The sequence below is a fragment of the Salmo salar genome, chromosome 23, assembly GCF_965601325.2.
Source record: "Salmo salar chromosome 23, fSalSal1, whole genome shotgun sequence".
NCBI lineage: Eukaryota > Metazoa > Chordata > Actinopteri > Salmoniformes > Salmonidae > Salmo > Salmo salar.
This window is the reverse complement of record NC_138313.1, coordinates 1,950,001-1,974,078: the sequence shown is the minus strand read 5'-3', so window position 1 is coordinate 1,974,078 and position 24,078 is coordinate 1,950,001. Positions and strand designations below refer to the sequence as shown.

Here is a 24,078-nt window from a genome sequence, read left to right as displayed (position 1 = left end):
TCACGGTTGGGATGGTGTTCTTCGGCTTGCAAGCCTCCCCCTTTTTCCTCCAAACATAACGATGGTCATTATGGCCAAACAGTTCTATTTTTGTTTCATCAGACCAGAGGACATTTCTCCAAAAAGTACGATCTTTGTCCCCATGTGCAGTTGCAAACCGTAGTCTGGCTTTTTTATGGCGGTTTTTGAGCAGTGGCTTCTTCCTTGCTGAGCGGCCTTTCAGGTTGTGTCGATATAGGACTCGTTTTACTGTGGATATAGATCATTTTGTACCTGTTTCCTCCAGCATCTTCACAAGGTCTTTTGCTGCTGTTCTGGGATTTATTTGCACTTTTCGCTACCAAGTACATTCATCTCTAGGAGACAGAACGTGTCTCCTTCCTGAGCAGTATGACAGCTCAGTATGACGGCTGCGTGGTCCCACGGTGTTTATACTTGCGTACTATTGTTACAGATGCACGTGGTACCTTCAGGCATTTGGAAGTTGCTCCCAAGGATGAACCAGACTTGTGGAGGTCTACAATTTTTTTCCCGAGGTCTTGGCTGATTTTTTTAGATTTTCCCATGATGTCAAACAAAGATGCACGGAGTTTGAAGGTAGGTCTTGAAATACATCCACAGGTACAACTCCAATTTACAACTCCAATTGACTCAAATGATGTCAATTAGCCTATCAGAAGCTTCTAAAGCCATGACATCATTTTCTGGAATTTTCCAAACTGTTTAAAGGCACAGTCAACTTGGTGTATGTAAACTTCTGACCCACTGGAATTGTGATACAGTGAATAAGTGCAATAATATGTCTGTAAACAATTGTTGGGAAAATGTGTTGTGTCATGCACAAAGTAGATGTCCTTAACCGACTTGCCAAAACTATAGTTAACAAGAAATTTGTGGAGTGGTTGAAAAACGAGTTTTAATGACTCCAACCTAAGTGTATGTAAACTTCTGACTTCAACTGTACATAAGTATGCAGGCCCTTTGCTATGAGCCTCTAAATTGAGCTCGGATGCATCCTGTTTCCATTGATCAGGATTGTGTTGAGGCACAGATCTATGGAAGGGTACCAAAACGTTTCTGTAGCATTGCAGGGCTCCAGAGCGCTCATTCATAAATGGAAGAAGTTTGGAACCACCAAGAGTCTTCCTAGAGCTGGCCGCCTGGCCAAACTGAGCAATCGGGGGAGGAAGGGCCTTGGTCAGGGAGGTGACCAAGAACCCGATGGTCACTCTGACAGAGCTCCACTGTTCCTCTGTGGAGATGGGAGAACCTTTCAGAAGGACAACCATCTCTGCAGCTCTCCACCAATCAGGCCTTAATGGTAAAGTGGCCAGACAGAAGCCACTCCTCAGTAAAAGGCACATGACAGCCAGCTTGGAGTTTTCCAAAAGGCACCTAAAGGACTCTCAGACTATGAGAAACAATATTCTCTGGTCTGATGAACTGATTGAACTGGAGGAAACCATGCACCGCTCATCACCTGGCCAATACCATCCCTACGGTGAAGCATGGTGGTTGCAGCATCATGCTGTGTGGATGTTTTTCAGCAGCAGGGACCGGGAGACTAGTCAGGATCGAGGCAAAGATGAACGGAGCAAAGTACAGAGAGTTGCTTGATGAAAACCTGCTCCAGAGCGCTCAGGACCTCAGACTGGGGGGAAGGTTCACCTTCCAAAAGGACAACAACCCTAAGCATACAGCCAAGACAAGCAGGGGTGGCTTTGGAACAAGTCTCTGAATGTCCTTGAGTGGCCCAGCCAGAGCCCGGACTTGAACCCGATCGAACATCTCTGGAGAGACCTGAAAATAGCTGTGCATCCAACCTGATCCGCATAGAAGAATGGGAAAAACTTTCCAAATACAAGTGTGCCTATCTTGTTTCGTCATAACCAAGAAGACTTTAGGCTGTAATCGCTGCCAAAGGTGCTTCAGCAAAGTACTGAGTAAAGTGTCTGAATACTTATGTATATACTTCCGTTTTTTTATACCTTTGCCAAAAAAAAATTTTTAAAAACTGTTTTTGCTTTGTCATTATGGGGTATTGTGTGTAGATGATGAATGAAGAAAAAAAATACAAAATTGGATCCATTTTAGAATAAGGCTGTAACATAACAATGTGGAAAAAGTCAAGGGGTCTGAATACAAATGCAACTTATTTCAATGTGAAAACTGAAATGGTCTATTCATTCCATTTCCATATTAGTAAACGCTCCTATCCAGAGCAACTTACAGTAGTGAGTGCATACACGTCTTGTTGTCTATTAGTTTTCTCCAATTAGGGGAGGGGTGGTAGGTTTAGGGGAAATAAAAGGATCATTTGTTTTTGAAATATCATATTTACAAAAATATATGTGGGATTGTAACGTGTACGCTAATAGTCGAGAAGCATGTACAGGGAGTGAATTCAATAAATAAAGAAACACGAGTAGCGCACAGACATGAAATGTATAAACAGAAACAATAACGCCTGGGGAAAGAAGGAAATGTAGTGACAGATATAGGGGAGGTAATCAGGAAGGTGATGGAGTCTGGGTGAGTCTCATGAGGTGCAGGTGCGCGTAACGATGGTGGCAGGTGTGCATATTAATGAATAAACTGGCGACAACGAGTGCCAGAGAGGAGGAGCGGGAGTAGACGTGAAACTACCCCCTCCCTGATGTGTGGCTCCAGCAGCAGGACGCCGACCAGAGGGACGGTCCCGAGGACCAGGAGTGGGCCGGTCGTTTCTGCTGAGGCGCATGTACCATGGAAACCTGACGAGCCGGCTGAGGCATGGGAGCCCGACGAGCCGGCTGAGGCATGGGAGCCCGACGAGCCGGCTGAGGCATGGGAGCCCGACGAGCCGGCTGAGGCATCCCCGGTAGCTTCGGCAATAGAAGCCTAACGAGCCAAGCGAGGCTTGAGAACCTTTCGAGTCAGCTGAGGCATGGAAGCCTGATGAGCTAGCTGAGGCATCCCCGGTAGATTCGGCAGCCCCCCTTGGATCCGACGTCACCAGTAAAAAATCAAAAAAAAAATCCCTGTTGCTTCCCTTTGGTAAGGCGTTATTCTGTAACGTGTACGCTAATAATCGGGAAGCAAGTACAGGGAGTGAATTTAATAAATAAACGAACATGGAACAAAACAAGAAACATGAGTAGCGTACAGACATGAAACACATAAACAATAACGCCTGGGGAAAGAACCTAATAGAGTGACTGATATAGGGGAGGTAATGAGGAAGGTGATGAGGTCCAGGTGAGTCTCATGAGGCGCAGGTGCGCGTAACTATGGTGGCACGTGTGCGTAATAATGAATAAACTGTCGACAATGAGCGCCAGAGAGGAGGGGCGGGAGTAGACGTGACAGGAATTGGAAATGATGCAGACAATTACATTGATGGAAGGTACAATCTATCTGCAATATTAAAGCTGATCTACCCCCTAAATAAATACAAATAGATATAAATAAAAATGCCATCCATGTAGCAGTGAAAATACAGCATATATAACTGTTTCTCTCATAGACTGGTGCTCAGCTGGACAGTGCACTGGAAGGCCCGCTGAAGAAACAACAGGTAAGTGACACCCACAGAGTCCCTCCCTAACCTAGCATGAGCCGCTCTTAGTTACCCCAAAGACCTGTCACAAGACGCATTAAGACACCACAGTCTGACACAACACCTACAGTGCATTCGGAAAGCATTCAGACCCCTTCACTTTTTCTACATTTTGTTACGTTACAGCCTTATTCTAAAATGGATTAAACAAATATTTTTCTTCATCAATCTACACACAATACCCCATATTGACACATTTTAGCAAATTTATAAAAATAAAAAAAACTAAGCAAGAGGTGAAAGGAATTGTCCATAGAGCTCCCAAGATAGGATTGTGTCAAGGCACAGGGGGCTTTCCTCTTGTTTTCTATTTTTATTTCACCTTTATTTTCTAGCAGGAGTCCCATTGAGATTTCGATCTCTCTTACAAGGGAGCCTTGTGTCGTAGAATTACAACATTATGTTAATCACATTACTCTTAAATTGGAATGTAATCCTATATTAGTACTCACATCTTAGAGACAACAGAATAGGATTGTTAGTACTTTCATGTGTCTGTGTGAAGAGAGAGTCGATGCCTCTCCTTGTTCGGGCGGTGCTCGGCGGTCGACGTCACCGGTCTTCTAGCCATCATTGATCCATTTTTCATTTTCCATTGGTTTTGTCTTGTCTTCCTACACACCTGGTTTTAATCCCATTCATTACATGTTGTGTATTTAACCCTCTGTTTCCCCTCATTTCCTTGTCAGAGATTATTTTTTTTTTTTTATGCTCGTGATTTATGTATTGGTGCGCGACGGGTTCTTGTACCCACTTTTATTTATTATGTACTTTGGTTTTGGAGTTTGTTTTACGTTATTAAACTACTCCATTTATACCAAGTTCGATTCTCCTGCGCCAGACTTCCCAGCCGCCTACACACACGACATGACAAAAATAGCTGGAGTGCGTCTTTCAGCCCCTAAGCCTTGTCCCCAAGACACACATCAAAAGACACCACATGGACTGACACGGCTAACTGACTGAATGACCCTGTCCCTCATGCATGTGAACAGACGCCACTCAACCTACTGATACAACATCTACCTAAAACCCAAACGCTCTGTCCCCACAATACACACAACACTTACCTCTAACCCAACACACATCAACAGATGCCACACAATCTGACAAGCTATTGACACAATGCCCCTGTCCCTCAGTCATGTTAACAGACACCCCACAACCTGCTGACACTGTCATTCTGCTATATCAACTTTCCTCCAATCTCAAAGCTCTTACCCTTGACACATCAGATATGTCGAAAGTGTGGTTATACGGCAATATGAAAACAGCAATGACGGTTTCATTGAATTTAGTTGTAGTAGTATCTTCTATTGGAGGTCTTGGAGCAGTTTTGTGATTGGAGGCTTTGTCTGTCCGTCTTCTCCCAGGCCAATGAGAAGGAGGACAACCGCATGAAGAATGTCCCTGTTCCTGTCTACTGTCGCCCCCTAGTGGAGAAGGACCCCAACAGGAAGGTAAACAAACAAATATGTACTTGGTTAAAGCCACAATCTGCAATATTTACCACTGTTCAATCAATCATCATGTTAATTAATTATATATACCCATTGATTATTGAAGAATATTACTTATAACAGCTTCAAGAACTTAGCCCATCATAACCAAAAAGTTGTTTTACTCCAATGTTTTTTGTTTTTTTTTACCTTTATTTAACTAAGCAAGTCAGTTAAGAACACATTTGTATTTACAATGACAGCCTACCAAAAGGGAAAAGGCCTCCTGTGGGGACGGGGGCTGGGATTCAAAAATTCAATAAAAATATCTGACAAAACACACATCACGACAAGAGAGACACTACAACACTACATAAAGAGAGACCCAAGACAGCAACACAGCATGGCAGCAGCACAACATGGTAACAGCACAAAACATGGTACAAACATTATTGGGCACAGACAACAGCACAAAGGGCAAGAAGGTAGTGTCACGCTCATTGTTGGAATGAGACCAAGGTGCAGCGTGGTAGGCGTACATTTTACTTTTATTTAAAAATGACACCGGAAAAAAACACAAAATACAAAAACGAACGTAAAGCTATATGCAGTGCAGAAAGCAACTACACACAAACAAGATCCCACAATCACAGGTGGGAAAAAGGGCTGCCTAAGTATGATCCCCAATCAGAGACAACGATAAACAGCTGCCTCTGATTGGGAACCATACTAGGCCAACAAAGAAATAGTAACATAGATATGCCCACCCAAGTCACACCCTGACCTAACAAAATAGAGAATAAAAAAGGCTGTCTAAGGTCAGGGCGTGACAGGTAGAGACAACAATACATCACACGAAGCAGCCACAACTGTCAGTAAGAGTGTCCGTGATTGAGTCTTTGAATGAAGAGATAGAGATAAAACAGTCCAGTTTAAGTGTTTGTTGCAGCTCGTTCCAGTCGCTAGCTGCAGCGAACTGAAAAGACGAGCAACCCAGGGATGTGTGTGCTTTGGGGACCTTTAACAGAATGTGACTGGCAGACCGGGTGTTGTATGTGGAGGATGAGGGCTGCAGAAGGTATCTCAGATAGGGGGGAGTGAGGCCTAAGAGGGTTTTATAAGTATCAACCAGTGGGTTTTGCAGCGGGTATACAGAGATGACCAGTTTACAGAGTAGTAGAGTGCAGTGATGTGTCCTATAAGGAACATTGGTTTCAAATCTGATGGCCGAATGGGAAAGAACATCTAGCCGCTCGAGAGCGGTGTTAACGATGTGTGTAAACAAACTCTGTGTAGTTGTGGTGTGCGGCGGGCGTGGACCTGACGGGATGGAAGACGTGCACTCAGGAAGTGATGACAGTTAAGGCTGGCCCTGGCAACAGCGTTACGAATCCTCTAGCCATAGAGGAGGGAGAGGGAGGAGATGGCAAGAGCATCCACAGCTCACCAGAGAAGAGAAAGGTACTGTCTCTTGATCTAGTTGGTTTGTTAGTTAATTAAGCTATTTGTTTTAGTTTGAAAACATACTTATTTTCCCTTCTTCCTTTTCTCACCCCCACCTCTCTCTCCTTTTCCGTCCCTCCCCCTTTCCTTCCCCTAGTCTAAGGAGCTCCATGAAACAGACACTATGAGTAGCAGAGTCTGGATCCTGACCAGTACACACTCGGCCAGCAAGGTGTTAAATAGTACTTTTTTGTATCTAATCATTTCATTGTAAGTTGTACTTGTAATTCAGTTTGTTGCTGCCATTCGTACAATTTGTCAAATAATGAAAAAACATTATCATTATCATCATCAAGGTGGTCATCATTGATGCCAACCAGCCCGGCTCGTTGGTCGACCAGTTCAACGTCTGCAATGCCCACGTGCTCTGCATCTCCAGCGTGCCAGGTTAGTAGTCAAACCATAACACGACCACATAAAGTAGCATTCCTCACCTGGATCAAATCCTCTGCAACATGACCATTGTACTCAACTATCAAAACACAATTACTGAAAACCTAGACCCCATGTTCTCTGCATCTCCAGTGTGCCAGGTTAGCGGTCAAACCATAACACAAACCCATAGTACTCACCTATTAGACCAACTCTACCGCAACTTGACAACTTACCACCCTACTACTAAATTAACACAACCAGATCTACTACCACAATATGACCACATACAGTAGCACTCACCATCTGGACCAAATCTACTACAACTTGACCACTAAGGAATCTACTGCCATAATAACATGACTACCGACCACCTATCCTACACCCTATCTATTAATGCAACATGACCATAGAAGCACTCTCCACCTGAACCAAATCTACTACCATAACATGACCATAGTATTCAGATCAAAGCAACATTCGGAAATTATGTTACAGCTTTATTCTAAAATTGATTCAATAGTTTTTTTCCCTCATCAATCTACACACAATACCCCATAATGACAAAGCAGAAACAGGTTTTTAGAAAATTTTGCAAATGTATAACCCCCCCCCCCCCCCCCCCGGAAATATCACATTTGCATAAGTATTCAGACCCTTTACTTGGTACTTTGTTGAAGCACCTTTGGCAGCAATTACAGCTTCGAGTCTTCTTCGGTATGACACTACAAGCTTGGCACACCTGTATTTGGGGAGTTTCTCCCATTCTTCTCTGCAGATGCTTTCAAGTTTTGTCAGGTTAGATGGGGAGTGTCGCTGCACAGCTATTTTCAAGTCTCTCCAGAGATGTTCGATCGGGTTCAAGTCCGGGCACTGGCTGGGCCACTCAAGGACATTCAGAGACTTGTTCCTAAGCCACTCCTGCGTTGTCTTGGCTGTGTGCTTAGGGTCGTTGTCCTGTTGGAAGGTGAACCTTCTCTCCACTCTGAAGTCCTGAGCGCTCTGGAGCAGGTTTTCATCAAGAATCTCTTTGTACTTTGCTCTGTTCATCTTTCCTTCGAGCCTGACTAGTCTCCCAGTCCCTACCGCTGAAAAACATCCCCAAAGCATGATGCTGCCACCACCATGTTTTACCTTAGGGATGGTATTGGCCAGGTGATGAGCGGTGCCTGGTTTCCTCCAGATGTGACTCTTGGCAGTCAGGCCAAAGAGCTAAATCTTGGTTTCATCAGACCAGAGAATCTTGTTTCTCATGGTCTGAGAGTTCTTCAAGTGCCTTTTGGCAAACTCCAAGGGGGCTGTCATGTGCCTTTTACTGAGGAGTATTTGTTACTGAGGAGTAAGGTAGCAGCTACTCTTCCTGGGGTTCAGCAAAATTAAGGCAGTTACACAATTTAAAAAATGTTACAATACATTTATTACAGAATTCAAAACACAGTAAGTGTGTGCCCTCAGGCCCATTCTCCACTACCACATATCTACAACACAAAATCCGTGTGTACGTGTGTGTGTATAGTGCGTATGTTATCGTGTGTGTGTATGCATGTGTCTCTGTACCTTCAGCTTGTCAACACCTCTCTTCCAATTGTGAGCCATGAGAGATTGACATGCATGTCATTAATGTTAGCTCTCCGTGTATTTTTAAGGGCCAGCGGTGCTGATCTGTTCTGAGCCAACTGCATTTTCTCAAGTCCCTCTTTGTGGCACCTGACCACACTACTGAACAGTAGTCCAGGTGCGACAAAACCAGGGCCTGTAGGACCTGCCTTGTTGACAGTGTTGTTAAGAATGCAGAGCAGTGCTTTATTATGGACAGACTTCTCCCCATCTTAGCTACTGTTGTATCAATATGTTTTGATCATGGCAGTTTACAATCCAGGATTACTCCAAGCAGTTTAGTGCCTCAACTTGCTCAATTTCCACATGAATAATTACGAGATGTAGTTGAGGTTTAGGGTTTAGTGAATGATTTGTCCCAAATACAATGCTTTTAGTTTTGGAAATATTTAGGACAAACTTATTCCTTGCTACCCATTCCAAAACTAACTGCAGCTATTTGTTAAGTGTTGCAGTCATTTCAGTCGCTGTAGTAGCTGATGTGTTTAGTGTTGAGTCATCCGCATGCATAGACACACTGGCCTTACTCAAAGCCAGTAAGTAGCATGTCATTAGTAAAGATTGAAAAAAGCAAGGGAACAAAACAGCTACCCTGGGGAATTCCTGCTTCTACCTGGATTATGTTTGAGAGGTTTCCATTAAAGGACAACCTCTGTGTTCTGTTAGACAAGTAACTCTTTATCCACATTATAGCAGGGGGTGTAAAGCCGTAACACATGAGTTTTTCCAGCAGCAGACTATGATCGATAATGTCAAAAGCTGCACTGAAGTCTAACAAGACAGCCCCCGCAATCATTTTATCATACATTTCTCTCAGCCAATCATCAGTCATTTGTGTAAGTGCTGTGCTTATTGAGTGTCCTTCTCTATGTGTGTGCTGAAAGTCTGTTGTCAATTTGTTTACTGTGAAATAGCAATGTATCTGGTCGAACACAACTTTTTCCAGAAGTTTACTAAGGGTTGGTAACAGGCTGATTGGTCGGCTAATTGAGCCAGTAAAGGGGGCTTTACTATTCTTGGGACTTTAACTTCCCTCCAGGCTTGAGGGCACACACTATCTATTAGGCTTAAGTTGAAGATGTGGCAATATCGTCCGCTATTATCCTCAGTAATTTTCCATCCAGATTGTCAGACCCCAGTGGCTTGTCATTGTTGATCGACAACAATATTTTTTTCACCTCTTCCACACGGACTTTACAGAATTCAAAAGTACAATTCTTGTCTTTCATAATTTTGTCCGATATACCTGGATGTGTATTGTCAGCGTTTGTTGCTGGCATGTCATCCCTAAGTTTGCAAATCTTGCCGATGAAAAAGTAATTAAAGTAGTTGGCAATAGGAGTGTCTTCCGTCTGGCTACTCTACCATAAAGTCCTTCCTTCTAGAAGGTTCTCCCATCTCCACAGAGGAACTCTGGAGCTCTGTCAGAGTGACCATCCGGTTCTTGGGCACCTTCCTGACCAAGGCCCTTCTTCGATTGCTCAGTTTGGCCAGGTGGCCAGCTCTAGGAAGAGTCTTTTTTTGGTGCTTCCAAACTTCTTCCAGTTAAGACTGATGGAGTTCACTGTGCTCTTGGGGACCTTCAATGCTGCAGAAATGTTTTCGTACCCTTCCCCAGATCTGTGCCTCTACACAATCCTGTCTCGGAGCTCTACGGACAATTCCTTCGACCTCATGGCTTTGTTTTTGCTCTGACATGCACTGTCAACTGTGGGACCTTATATCCAAATCATGTCCAATCAATTTAATTTTCCACAGGTGGACTCCAATCAAGTTGTAAAAACCTCTCAAGGATGATCAATGGAAAGAGGATTCACCTGAGCTCAATTTCATATCTCATAGCAAAGGGTCTGAATACTTACATAAATAAGGTATTTCTAAAAACCTTTTTTTGCTATGTCATTATGGGGTATTGTGTATAGATTAGGGGGGGGGAATAATTCCAGAAATCTTAGAATAAGGCTGTAACGTAACAAAATGTGGGAAAGGGTAAGGGTCTGGATACTTTCTGAATGCACTGAAATTCCACATCTACTGAACTAGAATCACCTCTGTTTGTTATTTTCTGTGTGTGCGTGTACATGTATCTCTGTGTGTATGGGTGTGTATTTCTGTGTGTGCTTGCTTGTTTCTGTGTTTACTACATATGTGCGTGTCTGTGTGTGCGTTTCTGTGTGTCTGTCTACAGCGGCCAGTGAGAGTGACTACCCGGCGGGTGAGATCGTGCTGGACCCTGGGGAGGGTGGTGGTGAGGAGACAGGCGGGGTGGAGGGCATGCTAGCAGGCATCACCCTGGTGGGCTGTGCCACCAACTGTAGCGTGGTCCGCAGCAACTGCTCCTCGCGCACCGACACACCCGTACTGGATCGGGGACAAGGTGAGAACCCCAGAGACTTATCTACAGTGCCTTCAGAAAGTATTCATACCCCGTGACTTTGTTACATCCTAATTTCCAAATGGATTAAATGGATTTTATTTCTCTCACCCATCTACACACAATAACCCATAATGAGAAAGTGAAAACATGTTTTTAGAAATGTTAGCAATTTTACAGAAATATCTCCTTTACATAAGTATTCACACCCCTGGGTCAATACTTTGTAGAAGATCCTTTGGCAGCTATAACAGCTGTGAGTCTTTCTGGGTAAATCTCTAAGAGCTTTCCACATCTGGATTGTGCAACGTTTGCCCATTATTCTTTTCAAAATTCTTAAAGCTCTGTCAAATTAGTTGTTGATCGTTGCTAGACAACTATTTTCAGGTCTTGCCATATATTTTCATTAGGATTAGTCAGAACTGTAACTCGGCCACTCAGAAACATTCACTGTTTTCTTGGTAAGGAACTCCAGTGTAGATTGTCCTTGTGTTTTAGGTTATTTTCCTGCTGAAAGATGAATTCATCTCCCAGTATCTGGTGGAAAACTAGGATTTTGCCTGTGCTTAGCTCCATTCTGTTTCTTTTTAACCTGAAAAACTTCCCAGTCCTTAACTATTACAAGCATATCCATAACATGATGCAGCCACCAAAACCCGACGCATGCGCATCTTTGGGGCAAAACAGATGGGGTTGGCTTAGATTGTTGATAACATGTAAACTATATTTCGTCTCCAATGTTTATTGAAAACATAAATACATTTGTAGAATGAGCACTTGTTGTCTCTCAAATACGTCGTTACAGTTGTTGGTTAGCTAGCTAGCAATTTTTTTTGCCATATAAGCATTGACATGAAATCAGTTAGAACACCTCAAAACAAGACATGGTATCAAGAACAAGATGAAACGAGCCACTTATGATTCCCCACATGGCAGTTTCTTGTCATTCTTGCTAGCAATCTGTCCATCCAGAATCACAACAACACGCTGACTTCTGCTCCATGGAAGCGTTCACATTGTTTTCGCGACGTCAAATCAATCAAATCAGCTAACCCATCTAAGTGATCATATACAGTGGCAAGAAAAAGTATGTGAACCCTTTGGAAATACCTGGATTTCTGCATAAATTGGTCATCAAATTGGGTCTGATCTTCATCTAGGTCACAACAATAGACAAACACAGTCTGCTTAAACTAATAACACACAATTATACATTTTCATGTCTTTATTGAAATCACCGTGTAAACATTCACAGTGCAGGGTTGAAAAAGTATGTGAACCCTTGGATTTATAACTGGTTGACCCTCCTTTTGGCAGCAATAACCTCAACCAAATGCTTTCTGTAGTTGCGGATCAGAGCTGCACAATGGTCAGGAGGAATTTTGGACAATTCCTCTTTACAAAACGGTTTCTGTTCATCAATATTCTAGGGCTGTCTGGTGTGAACCGCTCTCAATGTCATGCCACAGCATCTCAAGTTGGGTTTAGGTCAGGACTCTGACTGGGCCACTCCAGAAGGTGTATTTTCTTCTGTTGAAGCCATTATGCTGTTGATTTACTTCTGTGTTTTGGATCGTTGTCCTCTTGCATCACCCAACTTCTGTTGAGTTCAATTGGCGGACAGAGAGCCTAACATTCTCCTGCAAAATGTTTTGATAAACTTGGGAATTCATTTTTCCGTCTCTGATAGCAAGCTGTCCAGGCCCTGAGGTAGCAAATCAGCCCCAAACCAGGATGCTCCCTCCACCATACTTTACAGTTGGGATGAGGTTTTGATGTCGGTGTGCTGTGCCTTTTTTTCTCTCCACACATAGTGTTGTGTGTTCCTTCCAAACAACTCAACTGTAGTTTCATCTGTCCACAGAATATTTTGCCAGTAGCGCTGTGGAACATCCAGGTGTGCTTTTGCAAACTTCAGACATGCAGCAATGTTTTTTTTTGACAGCAGTGGCTTCTTCCATGGTGTCCTCCCATGAAACTATTCTTGTTTAGTGTTTTACGTACTGTAGACTCGTCAACAGAGATGTTAGCATGTTCCAGAGATTTCTTTAAGTCTTTAGCTGACACTCTAGGATTCTTCTTAACCTCATTGAGCATTCTGCGCTGTGCTCTGCAGTCATCTTTGCAGGACGGCCACTCCTAGGGAGAGTAGCAACAGTGCTGAACTTTCTCCATTTATAGACAACTTGTCTTACCGTGGACTGATGAATATCAAGGCTTTTAGAGATACTTTTGTAACCCTTTCCAGCTTTATGCAAGTCAACCGTTCTTAATCTTTTGTTCAAGGCACGGTTCATATCAGGCAATGCTTCTTGTGAATAGCAAACTCAAATTTTGTCAGTGTTTTTTTATAGGGCAAGGCAGCTCTAACCAACATCTCCAATCTTGTCTCATTGATTGGACTCCAGGTTAGCTGACTCCTGACTCCAATTAGTGTTTGGAGAAGTCACTAGCCTGGGGGTTCACATGCTTTTTCCATGTTTAAATTATGTATTCAGTATAGACAAGAAAAATACAATAATTTGTGTGTTGTTAGTTGAAGCACGTTATGTTTGTCTATTGTTGTGACTTAGATGAAGATCAGATGAAATTTGATGACCAATTTATGCAGAAATTCAGGTAATTCCAAAAGGTTCACATACTTTTTCTTGCCACTGTACAAATGTAAGCAAGAATCAAATATTATATCTGTTTGGTCTTTTTGCGGTCAATTTGCGGTCTACAAATTATTCATAATTATGTTCTGGCCCCTTAACCATCCACTCAAGAAAAAAATCGGCCCGCGGCTCAATCTAGTTGATGGTCCCTGCTATACAGGCTTACATCTTTTTCCTCAATTAGGTTAGTATTGTGGAGTAACGACAATGTTGTTGATCCATCCTCAGTTTTCTCCTATCATAGCCATTAAACTCTAACTGTTTTAAGGTCACCATTGGCTTCATGGTGAAATCCCTGAGCGATTTCCTTCGTCTCCGGCAACTGAGTTAGGAAGGAGGCCTTTGTAGTGACTGGGTGTATTGTAATTAATAACTTCACCATGCTCAAAGGGATATTCAATGTCTGCTTTTTAAAAATGTTTTATCTTCCAATACGTGCCCTTCTTTGTGAGGCATGGGAAAACCTCCCTGGTCTTTGTGGTTGAATCTGTGTTTGAAATTCAATGCTCACCTGAGGGACCTCACAGATTGTACTTATATGTACAGAGATGAGGTAGTCATTCAAAAATCATGTTAAACTATTATTGCACACAGAGTGAGTCCATGCAACTTACTCTGTGACTTGTTGAGCAAATTACTTATGAACATATTTAGGCTTGCCTTAACAAAGGGGTGTGAATACTTTCTGAAGGCACTGTACATTAAACTGTATATGTATCATCGGACTTGCAAAAATAATAGGCTTTAACTGCGGTACAATTCTTCTTCTTGTCCCTTATCCCTGTGTCGCTGACGTGGCTCCCCCTCTCTGTGGGAGGCTGATTTTGGCTGAATCTAGTTGGGGACCTCTGCTATATATGTTGGTGTATATATCCCAGCAAACATACTACCACCACTAAACGTTGTTTCGAAGTTGACACGAAGTGCTGATATGTCTCTCCCTGTATCCCTGTCCCCCCAGCCCCGGTAGCTCCCCCTCTCATTGGGAAGCTGCACCCAGCCCAGTCAGTTGAAGAGTTATAAGTATAGTTAATAGGCCTTCACATTAAATACCCGGGTTTAAATTAAGATATGGATTTCTCACCCTTCCTGTAAGGTTGTGATGGGTCCATTTGCTGTCATCTAGTGGACATTTTGCTCAATTGCCCTCAGCTATGTTTAGACTCTTGTTGTGCATGTTTTGCTGTGTTCTAGTGTACTATGGAATATATTGCTTTCTTATTCTTGACACTTCTCCCAGCCATATTTAAGGTTAGAACTACCTTTCTAAGTGTTCTGATACTTCTAGCTTGGAGTTAAAACATTTTATGATAACATAGCTACAGTATTTCACTTTAAAGTGTGTATAGTATTGCTTACTAGGTGTGTCCAATCAATTTTAACCACTCCCTCTTCAAATTAGGGTTAATTGGAAAAGCTGTTAAAAGAGAACATTGTATTATTTCTTTGTACTCCCTGATGAAGGCCATGCAGCCGAAAAGCGTCGGATTTTTAAAAACATTGTTTCTATTGAACATGCCATACTAATAAAGGCATTTTAATCAATTATATGAAGAGTGCCTTGGTCCTCCTTTCTTTTTGAAGGCCTTCACATGGTTTTAAAATTCTGATATATCGATAGCAAATAAAATACATTTCAACTGATATTGATAGGGACTTTTCATATCAGTGCCCATCTCTAGTTAATAGGTATAGTTGGTATAGTTATAGTAGTGTATAATGTCTCTCCTTGTGTCCCTGTCGCCTCAGCCCCCATGGCTCCACCACTCAGTGGGAAGCTGCACCTGGCCCAGTCAGCAGAGGAGGCCACAGAGGCTACAGAGGTGGCTGAGCCGGCTGCCAGCGAGACAGACGGCACCTTGGGACCTCCAGGGCCCTTCATGGAGCACGTCTTCACAGACCCCCAGCCTCCGGTGGTTGATGCTGGCAAATACGACCGGTAAGACACACGATTTGACCAGATTTGAATTGCTAGTAGTTGTAAAGAGAGGAAGTATTGCCAGGACATTTTTGAAAAGTTGTCATTGAAACTTTAAAAAAAATTCAGTTTTCCAAATTTTACTGAAAGTGTATTTACATACACTTTAGTTTGATTTTATTTAATTTTTGTCAAAAGAAATTCTGCAGAGACAATACTGCTAACATGCTACAGTATTTGGATTTGCCACCGTGTGGACTGTGGTAGTCTATAGTGGACTTCAAGACAACTCTCTGTTTGTGTCCCCTGTCAGGTGTGCAGGTCAGTTAAAAGAGGAGCCTAACTCCCCACCCCAGGAGACGGAGGATGGAAACGACGACCCCAAAGCTGGCACCAGCGTCGTCCCCACCATGTGGCTGGGAGCACAAAATGGCTGGTGGGTAACTAATCACTAAATGCCTAGCTAGTGGCGGGAATGTATCATAGTGATGTTGTTTTCTGGTTGTTTTCTAAAAAGGTGCAAGAAATGTGATTTTACAGCTCTTGACCACGATGTCACAAACGTAGATTTTTTTGCAAACCAGTTTTGCCTGCATATGTCTCCCAACCCATAACCCTAACCCATAAAACCCTATATATGTCTATGTCCTAACTAAGCTTTACATCCTTTCTTCAGGCTTTATGTCCATTCGGCAGTGGCCAACTGGAAGAAGTGTCTCCACTCCATCAAACTGAAGGACTCTGTGCTCAGTCTAGTGTAAGTTCCCCCCCTACTGACCACTGTCTGCTTTTAGAATGGCCATTTTTACCAGTCCTTGATTTATGTTGTAGTAAATGGGTGCATGTTTCTTTGTAACGTTGGCTTGACTGTTTCAGGCATGTGAAGGGTCGTGTGCTGGTGGCTCTGGCAGACGGGACACTGGCTATCTTCCACAGATCTGAGGGTAATGTAAACTTAACCCTAACCTACCTAATTATTCTAAGCTCTTACCTATGAGCCTTAACCATCAACTGTCTGTTGTGCTCAAAAAATGACATTCCATGAGAGCAACATAACTTTTTCTAATCATGATTTAAAGCTTTACATCATTTATTCGTGTGTGTGTGTGTGTGTGTGTGTGTGTGTCTATCTCCAGATGGGCAGTGGGACCTGTCAAACTACCACCTGATGGACCTGGGTAGACCGCACCACTCTATCCGCTGCATGGTCATGGTCCATGACAAGGTGTGGTGTGGCTACAAGAACAAGATCCACGTCATCCAGCCCAAGAGCATGCAGATAGAGGTTGGTCACAGGAGGGAAGGGACTGTTTGTATAGTAGAGGAAGTTGCAAAGTAACCTTTTCTGAGACCTGGAGACTCACGTTAGCTCCCAGACATAATGTCAAGACATTAGCTCAGTGGACTAGCAGTCTTGAGTCTATCCCCAGTTATGTCGCAGATTGAGATGGGTTGGGGAGAGGTCATGTAATGTCGCTCCACATTGATTTACTTTGATTTATTTCAGAATATTATCAATCAACCAATCCTCCCTTCTCCACCCTTCACCCCCCCTACCCCCTCTCCCACATCAGAAGTCCTTTGACGCCCACCCTCGGAGGGAGAGCCAGGTGAGGCAGCTGGCGTGGATCGGGGATGGGGTGTGGGTGTCAATCCGTCTGGACTCCACGCTGCGTCTCTACCATGCCCTCACACACCAGCACCTACAGGATGTCGACATCGAACCATATGTCAGCAAGATGCTGGGTAGGAAAAACCTAAGCTAAACAGCAGGAATGGAGTCTATTTCCATTTCAATTCAGTCAATTTAGAAATTAAACTGTCTTAGCGTTATCCTCTAAGAGAAAGATGTGGAAATGGAATTGCAGTTTACTTCCTGAATTGACTGAATTGAAATGGAATTGACCCCAACCATGCTATCCAGCTCTGGCTAGGCTGGTTGTCCAAGATCTGTTTGTGTTGTATAGACAATTTTTATGTTTCTTGTCATATCAAGACCATGACTGTAGGAGTCGGCAAGACAGATCTGGGACCAGCAAGCTAAGCTTCGGCCGACTCATTGATAGGACACCATATTATTTGACCCCACTTTAGTCTATTGTGATGCATCCAATGTATGGATTGACCTGTGTTCTCTCGCTCTCGCTCTGATTGACAGGTACTGGCAAGCTGGGCTTCTCCTTTGTGCGAATAACAGCCCTTCTTATTGGTGGAAACCGCCTGTGGGTGGGGACTGGGAATGGTGTGGTCATCTCCATACCACTGACAGAGAGTGAGTTTGAGTGGCGCGCACACACGCTTTAACCCTACCTCTTTGATTTCACTATTCTGTGCTTCTGTCTTTTACTTTCCCTTTCTATACTGAACAAAAATATTTCGGGAACATGCAACAATTTCAACGTATTTACTGAGTTACAGTTCATATTAGGAAATCAGTCCATTTTAAAAAATTCATTAGGCCGTAATCTATGGATTTCAAATGTTTTATTTCAGCTTTATTTAACAAGGTAGGCTAGTTGAGAACAAGTTCTCATTTGCAACTGCGACCTGGCCAAGATAAAGCGTAGCAATTCGACACATACAACAACACAGAGTTACACATGGAATAAACAAAACATACAGTCAATAATACAGTAGAACAAAAGAAAACAAAAAGTCTATATACAGTGAGTGCAAATGAGGTAAGTTAAGGCAATAAATAGGCCATGGTGGCGAAGTAATTACAATATAGCAATTAGACACTGGAATGGTAGATGTGCAGAAGATGAATGTGCAAGTAGAGATACTGGGGTGCAAATTAGCAAGATAAATAAATAAATAAATACAGTATGGGGATGAGGTAGGTAGATAGATGGGCTGTTTACAGATGGGCTAGGTACAGGTGCAGTGATCTGTGAGCTGCTCTGACAGCTGGTGCTTAAAGCTAGTGAGGGAGATATGAGTCTCCAGCTTCAGAGATTTTTGCAGTTCGTTCCAGTCATTGGCAGAAGAGAACTGGAAGGAAAGGCGGCCAAAGGAGGAATTGGCTTTGGCGGTGACCAGTGAGATATACCTGCTGGAGCACATGGTACGAGTGGGTGCTGCTATGGTGACCAGTGAGCTGAGATAAGGCGGGGCTTTACCTAGCAGAGACTTGTAGATAAACTGTAGCCAGTGGGTTTGGCGACGAGTATGAAGCGAGGGCCAACCAACGAGAGCGTACAGGTCGCAATGGTGGGTAGTGTATGGGGCTTTGGTGTCAAAACGGATGGCACTGTGATAGACTGCATCCAGTTTGTTGAGTAGAGTGTTGGAGGCTATTTTATAGATGACATCACCGAAGTCCTACCGAGGATCGGTAGGATGGTCAGTTTTACGAGGGTGTGTTTGGCAGCATGAGTGAAGGATGCTTTGTTGCGATATAGGAAGCCGATTCTAGATTTAATTTTGGATTGGAGATGCTTGATGTGAGTCTGGAAGGAGAGTTTACAGTCTAACCAGACACCCAGGTATTTGTAGTTGTCCACGTATTCTAAGTCAGAGCCGTCCAGAGTAGTGATGCTGGATGGGCGAGCAGGTGCGGGCAGTGATCGATTGAATAGCATGCATTTAGTTTTACCTGCGTTTAAGAGCAATTGGAGGCCACGGAAGGAGGGTTGTATGGCATTGAAGCTCGTCTGGAGGTTAGTTAACACAGTGTCCAAAGAGGGGCCAGAAGTATACAGAATGGTGTCATCTGCATAGAGGTGGATCAGAGAATCACCAGCAGCAAGAGCAACATCATTGATGTATACAGAGAAGAGAGTCGGCCCGAGAATTGAACCCTGTGGCACACCCATAGAGACGGCCAGAGGTCCGGACAACAGGCCCTCTGATTTGACACACTGAACTCTATCAGAGAAGTAGTTGGTAAACCAGGCGAGGCAATCATTTGAGGAACCAAGGCTGTCGAGTCTGCCAATAAGAATGTGGTGATTGACAGAGTCGAAAGCCTTGGCCAGGTCGATGAATACTGCTGTACAGTAATGTCTCTTATCGATGGCGGTTATGATGTCGTTTAGGACCTTGAGCGTGGCTGAGGTGCACCCATGACCAGCTCTGAAACCAGATTGCATAGCAGAAAAGGTACGGTGGGATTCGAAATGGTCGGTAATCTGTTTGTTAACTTGGCTTTCGAAGACCTTAGAAAGACAGGGTAGGATAGATATAGGTCTGTAGCAGTTTGGGTCTAGAGTGTCACCCCCTTTGAAGAGGGGGATGACCGCGGCAGCTTTCCAATCTTTGGGAATCTCAGACGATACGAAAGAGGTTGAACAGGCTAGTAATAGGGGTTGCAACAATTTCGGCAGATAATTTTAGAAAGAGAGGGTCCAGATTGTCTAGCCCGGCTGATTTGTATGGGTCCAAATTTTGCAGCTCGACTGGGAATACAGAAATGCATCTGTTGGTCACAGATACCTTTAAAAGAAAAAGTTGGGGCGTGGGTCAGAAAACTAGTCAGTATCTGGTGTGACCAACATTTGCCTCATGCAGGGCGACACATCTCCTTCTCATAGAGTTGATCAGGCTGTTGATTGTGGCATGCCAGTTGCACGCTCCCTCAAAACTTGTGGCATTATGTTGTGTGACAAAACTGCTCAGTTTAGAGTGGGCTTTTATTGTCCCCAGCACAAGATGCACCTGTGTAATGATCATGCTGTTTAATTAGCTTCTTGATATGACACACCTGTCAGGTGGATGGATTATCTTGGCAAACAGGGATATAAACACATTTGTGCCAAAATTTGAGAGAGAGAAACTTTTTGTGCATATGGACATTTCTGGGATCTTTTTTTCAGCTCATGAAACAAGGGACCAAACTTTACATGTTGCGTTTATATTTTTCTTCAGTGTATATCTATTTTTCTGTCTTCTTCTCTTATTCCTTAATGGTTTCTCTTTGTTTTTTATTTTTCTCTCTTTCCTTCTCTCTATTTTATGGCTGGTATCCCTGTACTTGTCCTCCCTGTCCTGATATCACTCTTGTCCACTCTCTCCTCTCCTCCCTCCCTCTCTCCTCCCCCCACTCCTCCTTCTCCTCTCCTCCCTCCCTCCTCCCTTCCTTAGCGGTAGTCCTTCATCGGGGACAGCTCCTAGGTCTGAGGGGTAAGTTAGGACTCCCTCTGTCCCACAGGGATGATGTCACATACCTCTCTCTGCCTGTCTTACCTCCATCTCCCCTTTATCGGTCTCCAACATAAGCCTGGTTCAGTTTCAGTCCTAAGCACCCTTATTCCCCTAATGTTCACATATCTGATAGCCTGGACAGCTGTGAGCAATATAGTGATTGGACCGGAGTAAGTTACAGTATATAGCACTTGTGGAGATCTGAGAGGATTAGATAGACAACCAACAGGACAAGTTCATAAAGCTGCCTGCCACCTATCCAGTCATTTCAGATGTGTCAACCACAAAGGGGATGAGGGGCTAGGGATCGAAATGGAACAGAGACAGAAACAGTGGTCCGGTGGTCTGGATCTGATTCAGGGAAATCACTTTTGTTCATGTGTAACTCTGCATGCTATCTTCAGGTGTTGTAAAGTACTGTATATAATGCATTGGCACACATATATGTAGAGTATGGTGTTAATGTATGTATATGTATGAGTCATATTTGTATGCTATTTGTGTGATAAATATTGATCATTTCAGTGATATCAATATATTAGGTATGGGGTTTTGGGGATGCCTTGTCTCTTCATTATTGCATGTTGATGGCATGTTTTAGTATCGCTCCTATTTCAGTATTCAGATTTGTTTTTATTTTTCACCATTTGCAAATTCATAAGTGAATGACCACAGGTTTATTCAATGGGTTGCCACGTACAGAGAATTGCAGGTAGAAATGTTATGTATAGAGCCAGCCGACACAGTTTCCTATTCTGCATGACTGAGAGGGATGTCTGTTCTATTTTGCACATTTCTATTTTAAATGCTCTGTAACGATGTAGCCTGCCCAATTGATGGGTCTTATTGGCAAGCCTGCTCTGTGTGTGCTATTGTGATTGGATGTTTTCATGCATCAATGTCCTATTCGCTGGTCTGTAAAATGTCAACTGTTCTGACTGGCTATTGACTCCACTCCCATCCCGATAGCCAATAAGGTGTCTCCGACATCGTCCGGCGGCGTGGCCGGGGGTGTGATTCATGTGTATGCGGACGACAACCCAGAGAAAAGCAGCGGCAGCTTCATTCCATACTGCTCCATGGCCCAGGCTCAGCTCTGTTTCCATGGACACCGAGATGCCGTCAAGTTCTTTGTCTCTGTGCCAGGTCAGTTAGTAATCATAATTTGATTTGATAAAGTTAATTATCCCCTTAAATGCATTAAATCAAATGTGTAGTTCTTGACTAACTAAAAAAGTATTATACCTACTGTCAATACTCTCAACTTGATGTATTTGAGGACTGTGAGGATGGACCAGGTTGTCAACTGGGCAATAAAATGCAAAAGTGGTTCACAGTGTTTAATTTGTGGGTATCTATTGGTAAGGTCCTTTAGTACTATGTGACAACAGCTGATGTAAAAAGAGCATTATAAATACAGTTGATTGACTGATCTGTTTCTCGTTACCTGTTTAAAAAAAAAATATATATATATATATATATATATATATATATATATATATATATATATATATATATATATATATAGTACCAGTCAAAAGTTTGGACACACCTACTCATTCAAGGGTTTTTATTTATTTTTTACTATTTTCTACATTGTAGAATAATAGTGAAGACAGCAAAACTATGAAATAACACATATGGATTAATGTAGTAACCAAAAAAGTGTAAGAGGAATGCTTTTCCGGCAGTCTTGAAGGAGTTCCCACATATGTTGAGCTGCTTTTCCTTCACTCTGCAGTCCAACTCATCCCAAACCATCTCAATTGGTTTGAGGTTGGGGGATTGTGGAGGCCAGGTCATCTGATGCAGTACTCCATCACTCTCCTTGGTCAAATAGCCCTTACACAGCCTGGAGGTATTTTGGGTCGTTGTCCTATTGAAAAACAAATGATAGTCCCACTAAGCGCAAACCAGATGGGATGGCTTATCGCTGCAGAATGCTGTGGTAGCCATGCTGGTTAAATGTGCCTTGAATTCTAAATAAATCACTGACAGTGTCACCAGCAAAGCACCATCACACCTCCTGCTCCATGCTTCACAGTGGGAACCACACATGCGGAGATCATCCATTCACCTACTCTGCGTCTCAGAAAGACACGGCGGTTGGAACCAAAAATGTCAAATTTGGACTCATCAAACCAAAGGACAGATTTCCACCGATCTAATTTCCATTGCTCGTGTTTCTTGGCCCAAGCAAGTCTCTTATTCTTACTGGTGTCCTTTAGTAGTGGTTTCTTTGCAGCAATTCGACCATGAAGGCTTGATTCCCGCAGTCTCCTTTGAACAGTTGCTGTTGAGATATGTCTGTTACTTTAAATCTGTGAAGCATTTATTTGGGCTGCAATCTGAGGTGCAGTTAACTCTAATGAACTTATCCTCTGGGTCTTCCTTTCCTGTGGCGGTCCTCATGAGAGCCAGTTTCATCATAGCGCTTGATGGTTTTTTGCGACTGCACTTGAAGAAACTTTCAAAGTTCTTGAAATAATCCGGATTGACTGACCTTCATGTCTTAATGTATTGATGGACTGTCATTTCTCTTTGCTTATTTGAGCTGTTCTTGCCATAATATGGACTTAGTCTTTTATTCAATAGGGCTATCTTTTATATACCCACCCCTACCTTGTCATAACACAACTGATTGTCTCAAACGCATTAAGAAGGAAAGGAAAGAAATTCCACAAATTAACTTTTAACAAGGCACACCTGTTAATTGAAATGCATTCCAAGTGACTAGCTCATGAAGCTGATTGAGAGAATGCCAAGAGTGTGCAAAGCTGTCATCAAGGCAAGGGATGGCTACTTTGAAGAATCTCAAATATAAAAAATATTTAGATTTTGTTAGCAGTTGATGTTATTCTTCAATAACACAAACCCCAAAGCAAATCAGGGGAAGAAAATTGTATTTTGTTTGAGAAGGACAAATCATTGATTTTATGCTGGGAGGTGGATGTTCAGTCTCCTCTGTCCTCAGCTTTTCTCCACAGAATAAAGAAGCAGGATGTAATTTATAACCCCCCCACCCTAGCCTGGGGTTGACCAATCAGAAGTCCTTGCAGTACAACTGGGCCAATGGCCAAATAACAAGTATCCTGCTCCAGACTCAATGTACAGAACGTAGCACACATAGCACATGTAGCTCTGAGTTCAGGACTGACATTCCACAGATTCTAAACAGCTGTTAAACTGAAAACCAACTCCTATTTACATTGACAATTCCCTATTGACCATTAGTACTCTATTTCGTTTTTAGTACTCTCGTCCTCATCCTCTGCATTGTGTATTTATCTTCAAAATATTCTTATAATTTGTTTAACACTTTTTTGGTTACTGCATGATTACATATGTGCTATTTCATATATGTAGAAAATAGTTTTAAGAAATCCTTGAATGAGTAGGTGTGTCCAAATGTTTGACTGGTACTGTGTACAGTCGTGGCCAAAAGTTTTGAGAAT

At 42.9% G+C, this 24,078-nt stretch overlaps 1 protein-coding gene across 14 annotated transcripts in view; it reads left to right on the top strand.

Moving 5' to 3' along the window:
* Positions 1-24,078, top strand: part of LOC106583929 (C-Jun-amino-terminal kinase-interacting protein 3) — a 101,966-nt gene that overhangs the window by 63,605 nt on the left and 14,283 nt on the right. For 12 of the 14 annotated variants that reach the window (XM_082967868.1, XM_014168611.3, XM_014168606.3 and 9 more), the window contains 15 exons: positions 3,506-3,556; positions 4,972-5,058; positions 6,334-6,498; positions 6,638-6,712; positions 6,837-6,927; positions 10,718-10,906; positions 15,310-15,499; positions 15,792-15,914; positions 16,155-16,235; positions 16,355-16,422; positions 16,615-16,763; positions 17,053-17,224; positions 17,637-17,750; positions 20,564-20,602; positions 21,593-21,769. In XM_082967868.1, the coding sequence (XP_082823994.1) occupies positions 3,506-3,556; positions 4,972-5,058; positions 6,334-6,498; positions 6,638-6,712; positions 6,837-6,927; positions 10,718-10,906; positions 15,310-15,499; positions 15,792-15,914; positions 16,155-16,235; positions 16,355-16,422; positions 16,615-16,763; positions 17,053-17,224; positions 17,637-17,750; positions 20,564-20,602; positions 21,593-21,769 (1,771 nt within the window). The remainder of the gene's footprint in view (positions 1-3,505; positions 3,557-4,971; positions 5,059-6,333; positions 6,499-6,637; positions 6,713-6,836; positions 6,928-10,717; positions 10,907-15,309; positions 15,500-15,791; positions 15,915-16,154; positions 16,236-16,354; positions 16,423-16,614; positions 16,764-17,052; positions 17,225-17,636; positions 17,751-20,563; positions 20,603-21,592; positions 21,770-24,078) is intronic. The other 2 variants (XM_082967870.1, XM_014168610.3) reach the window with 1 other exon arrangement.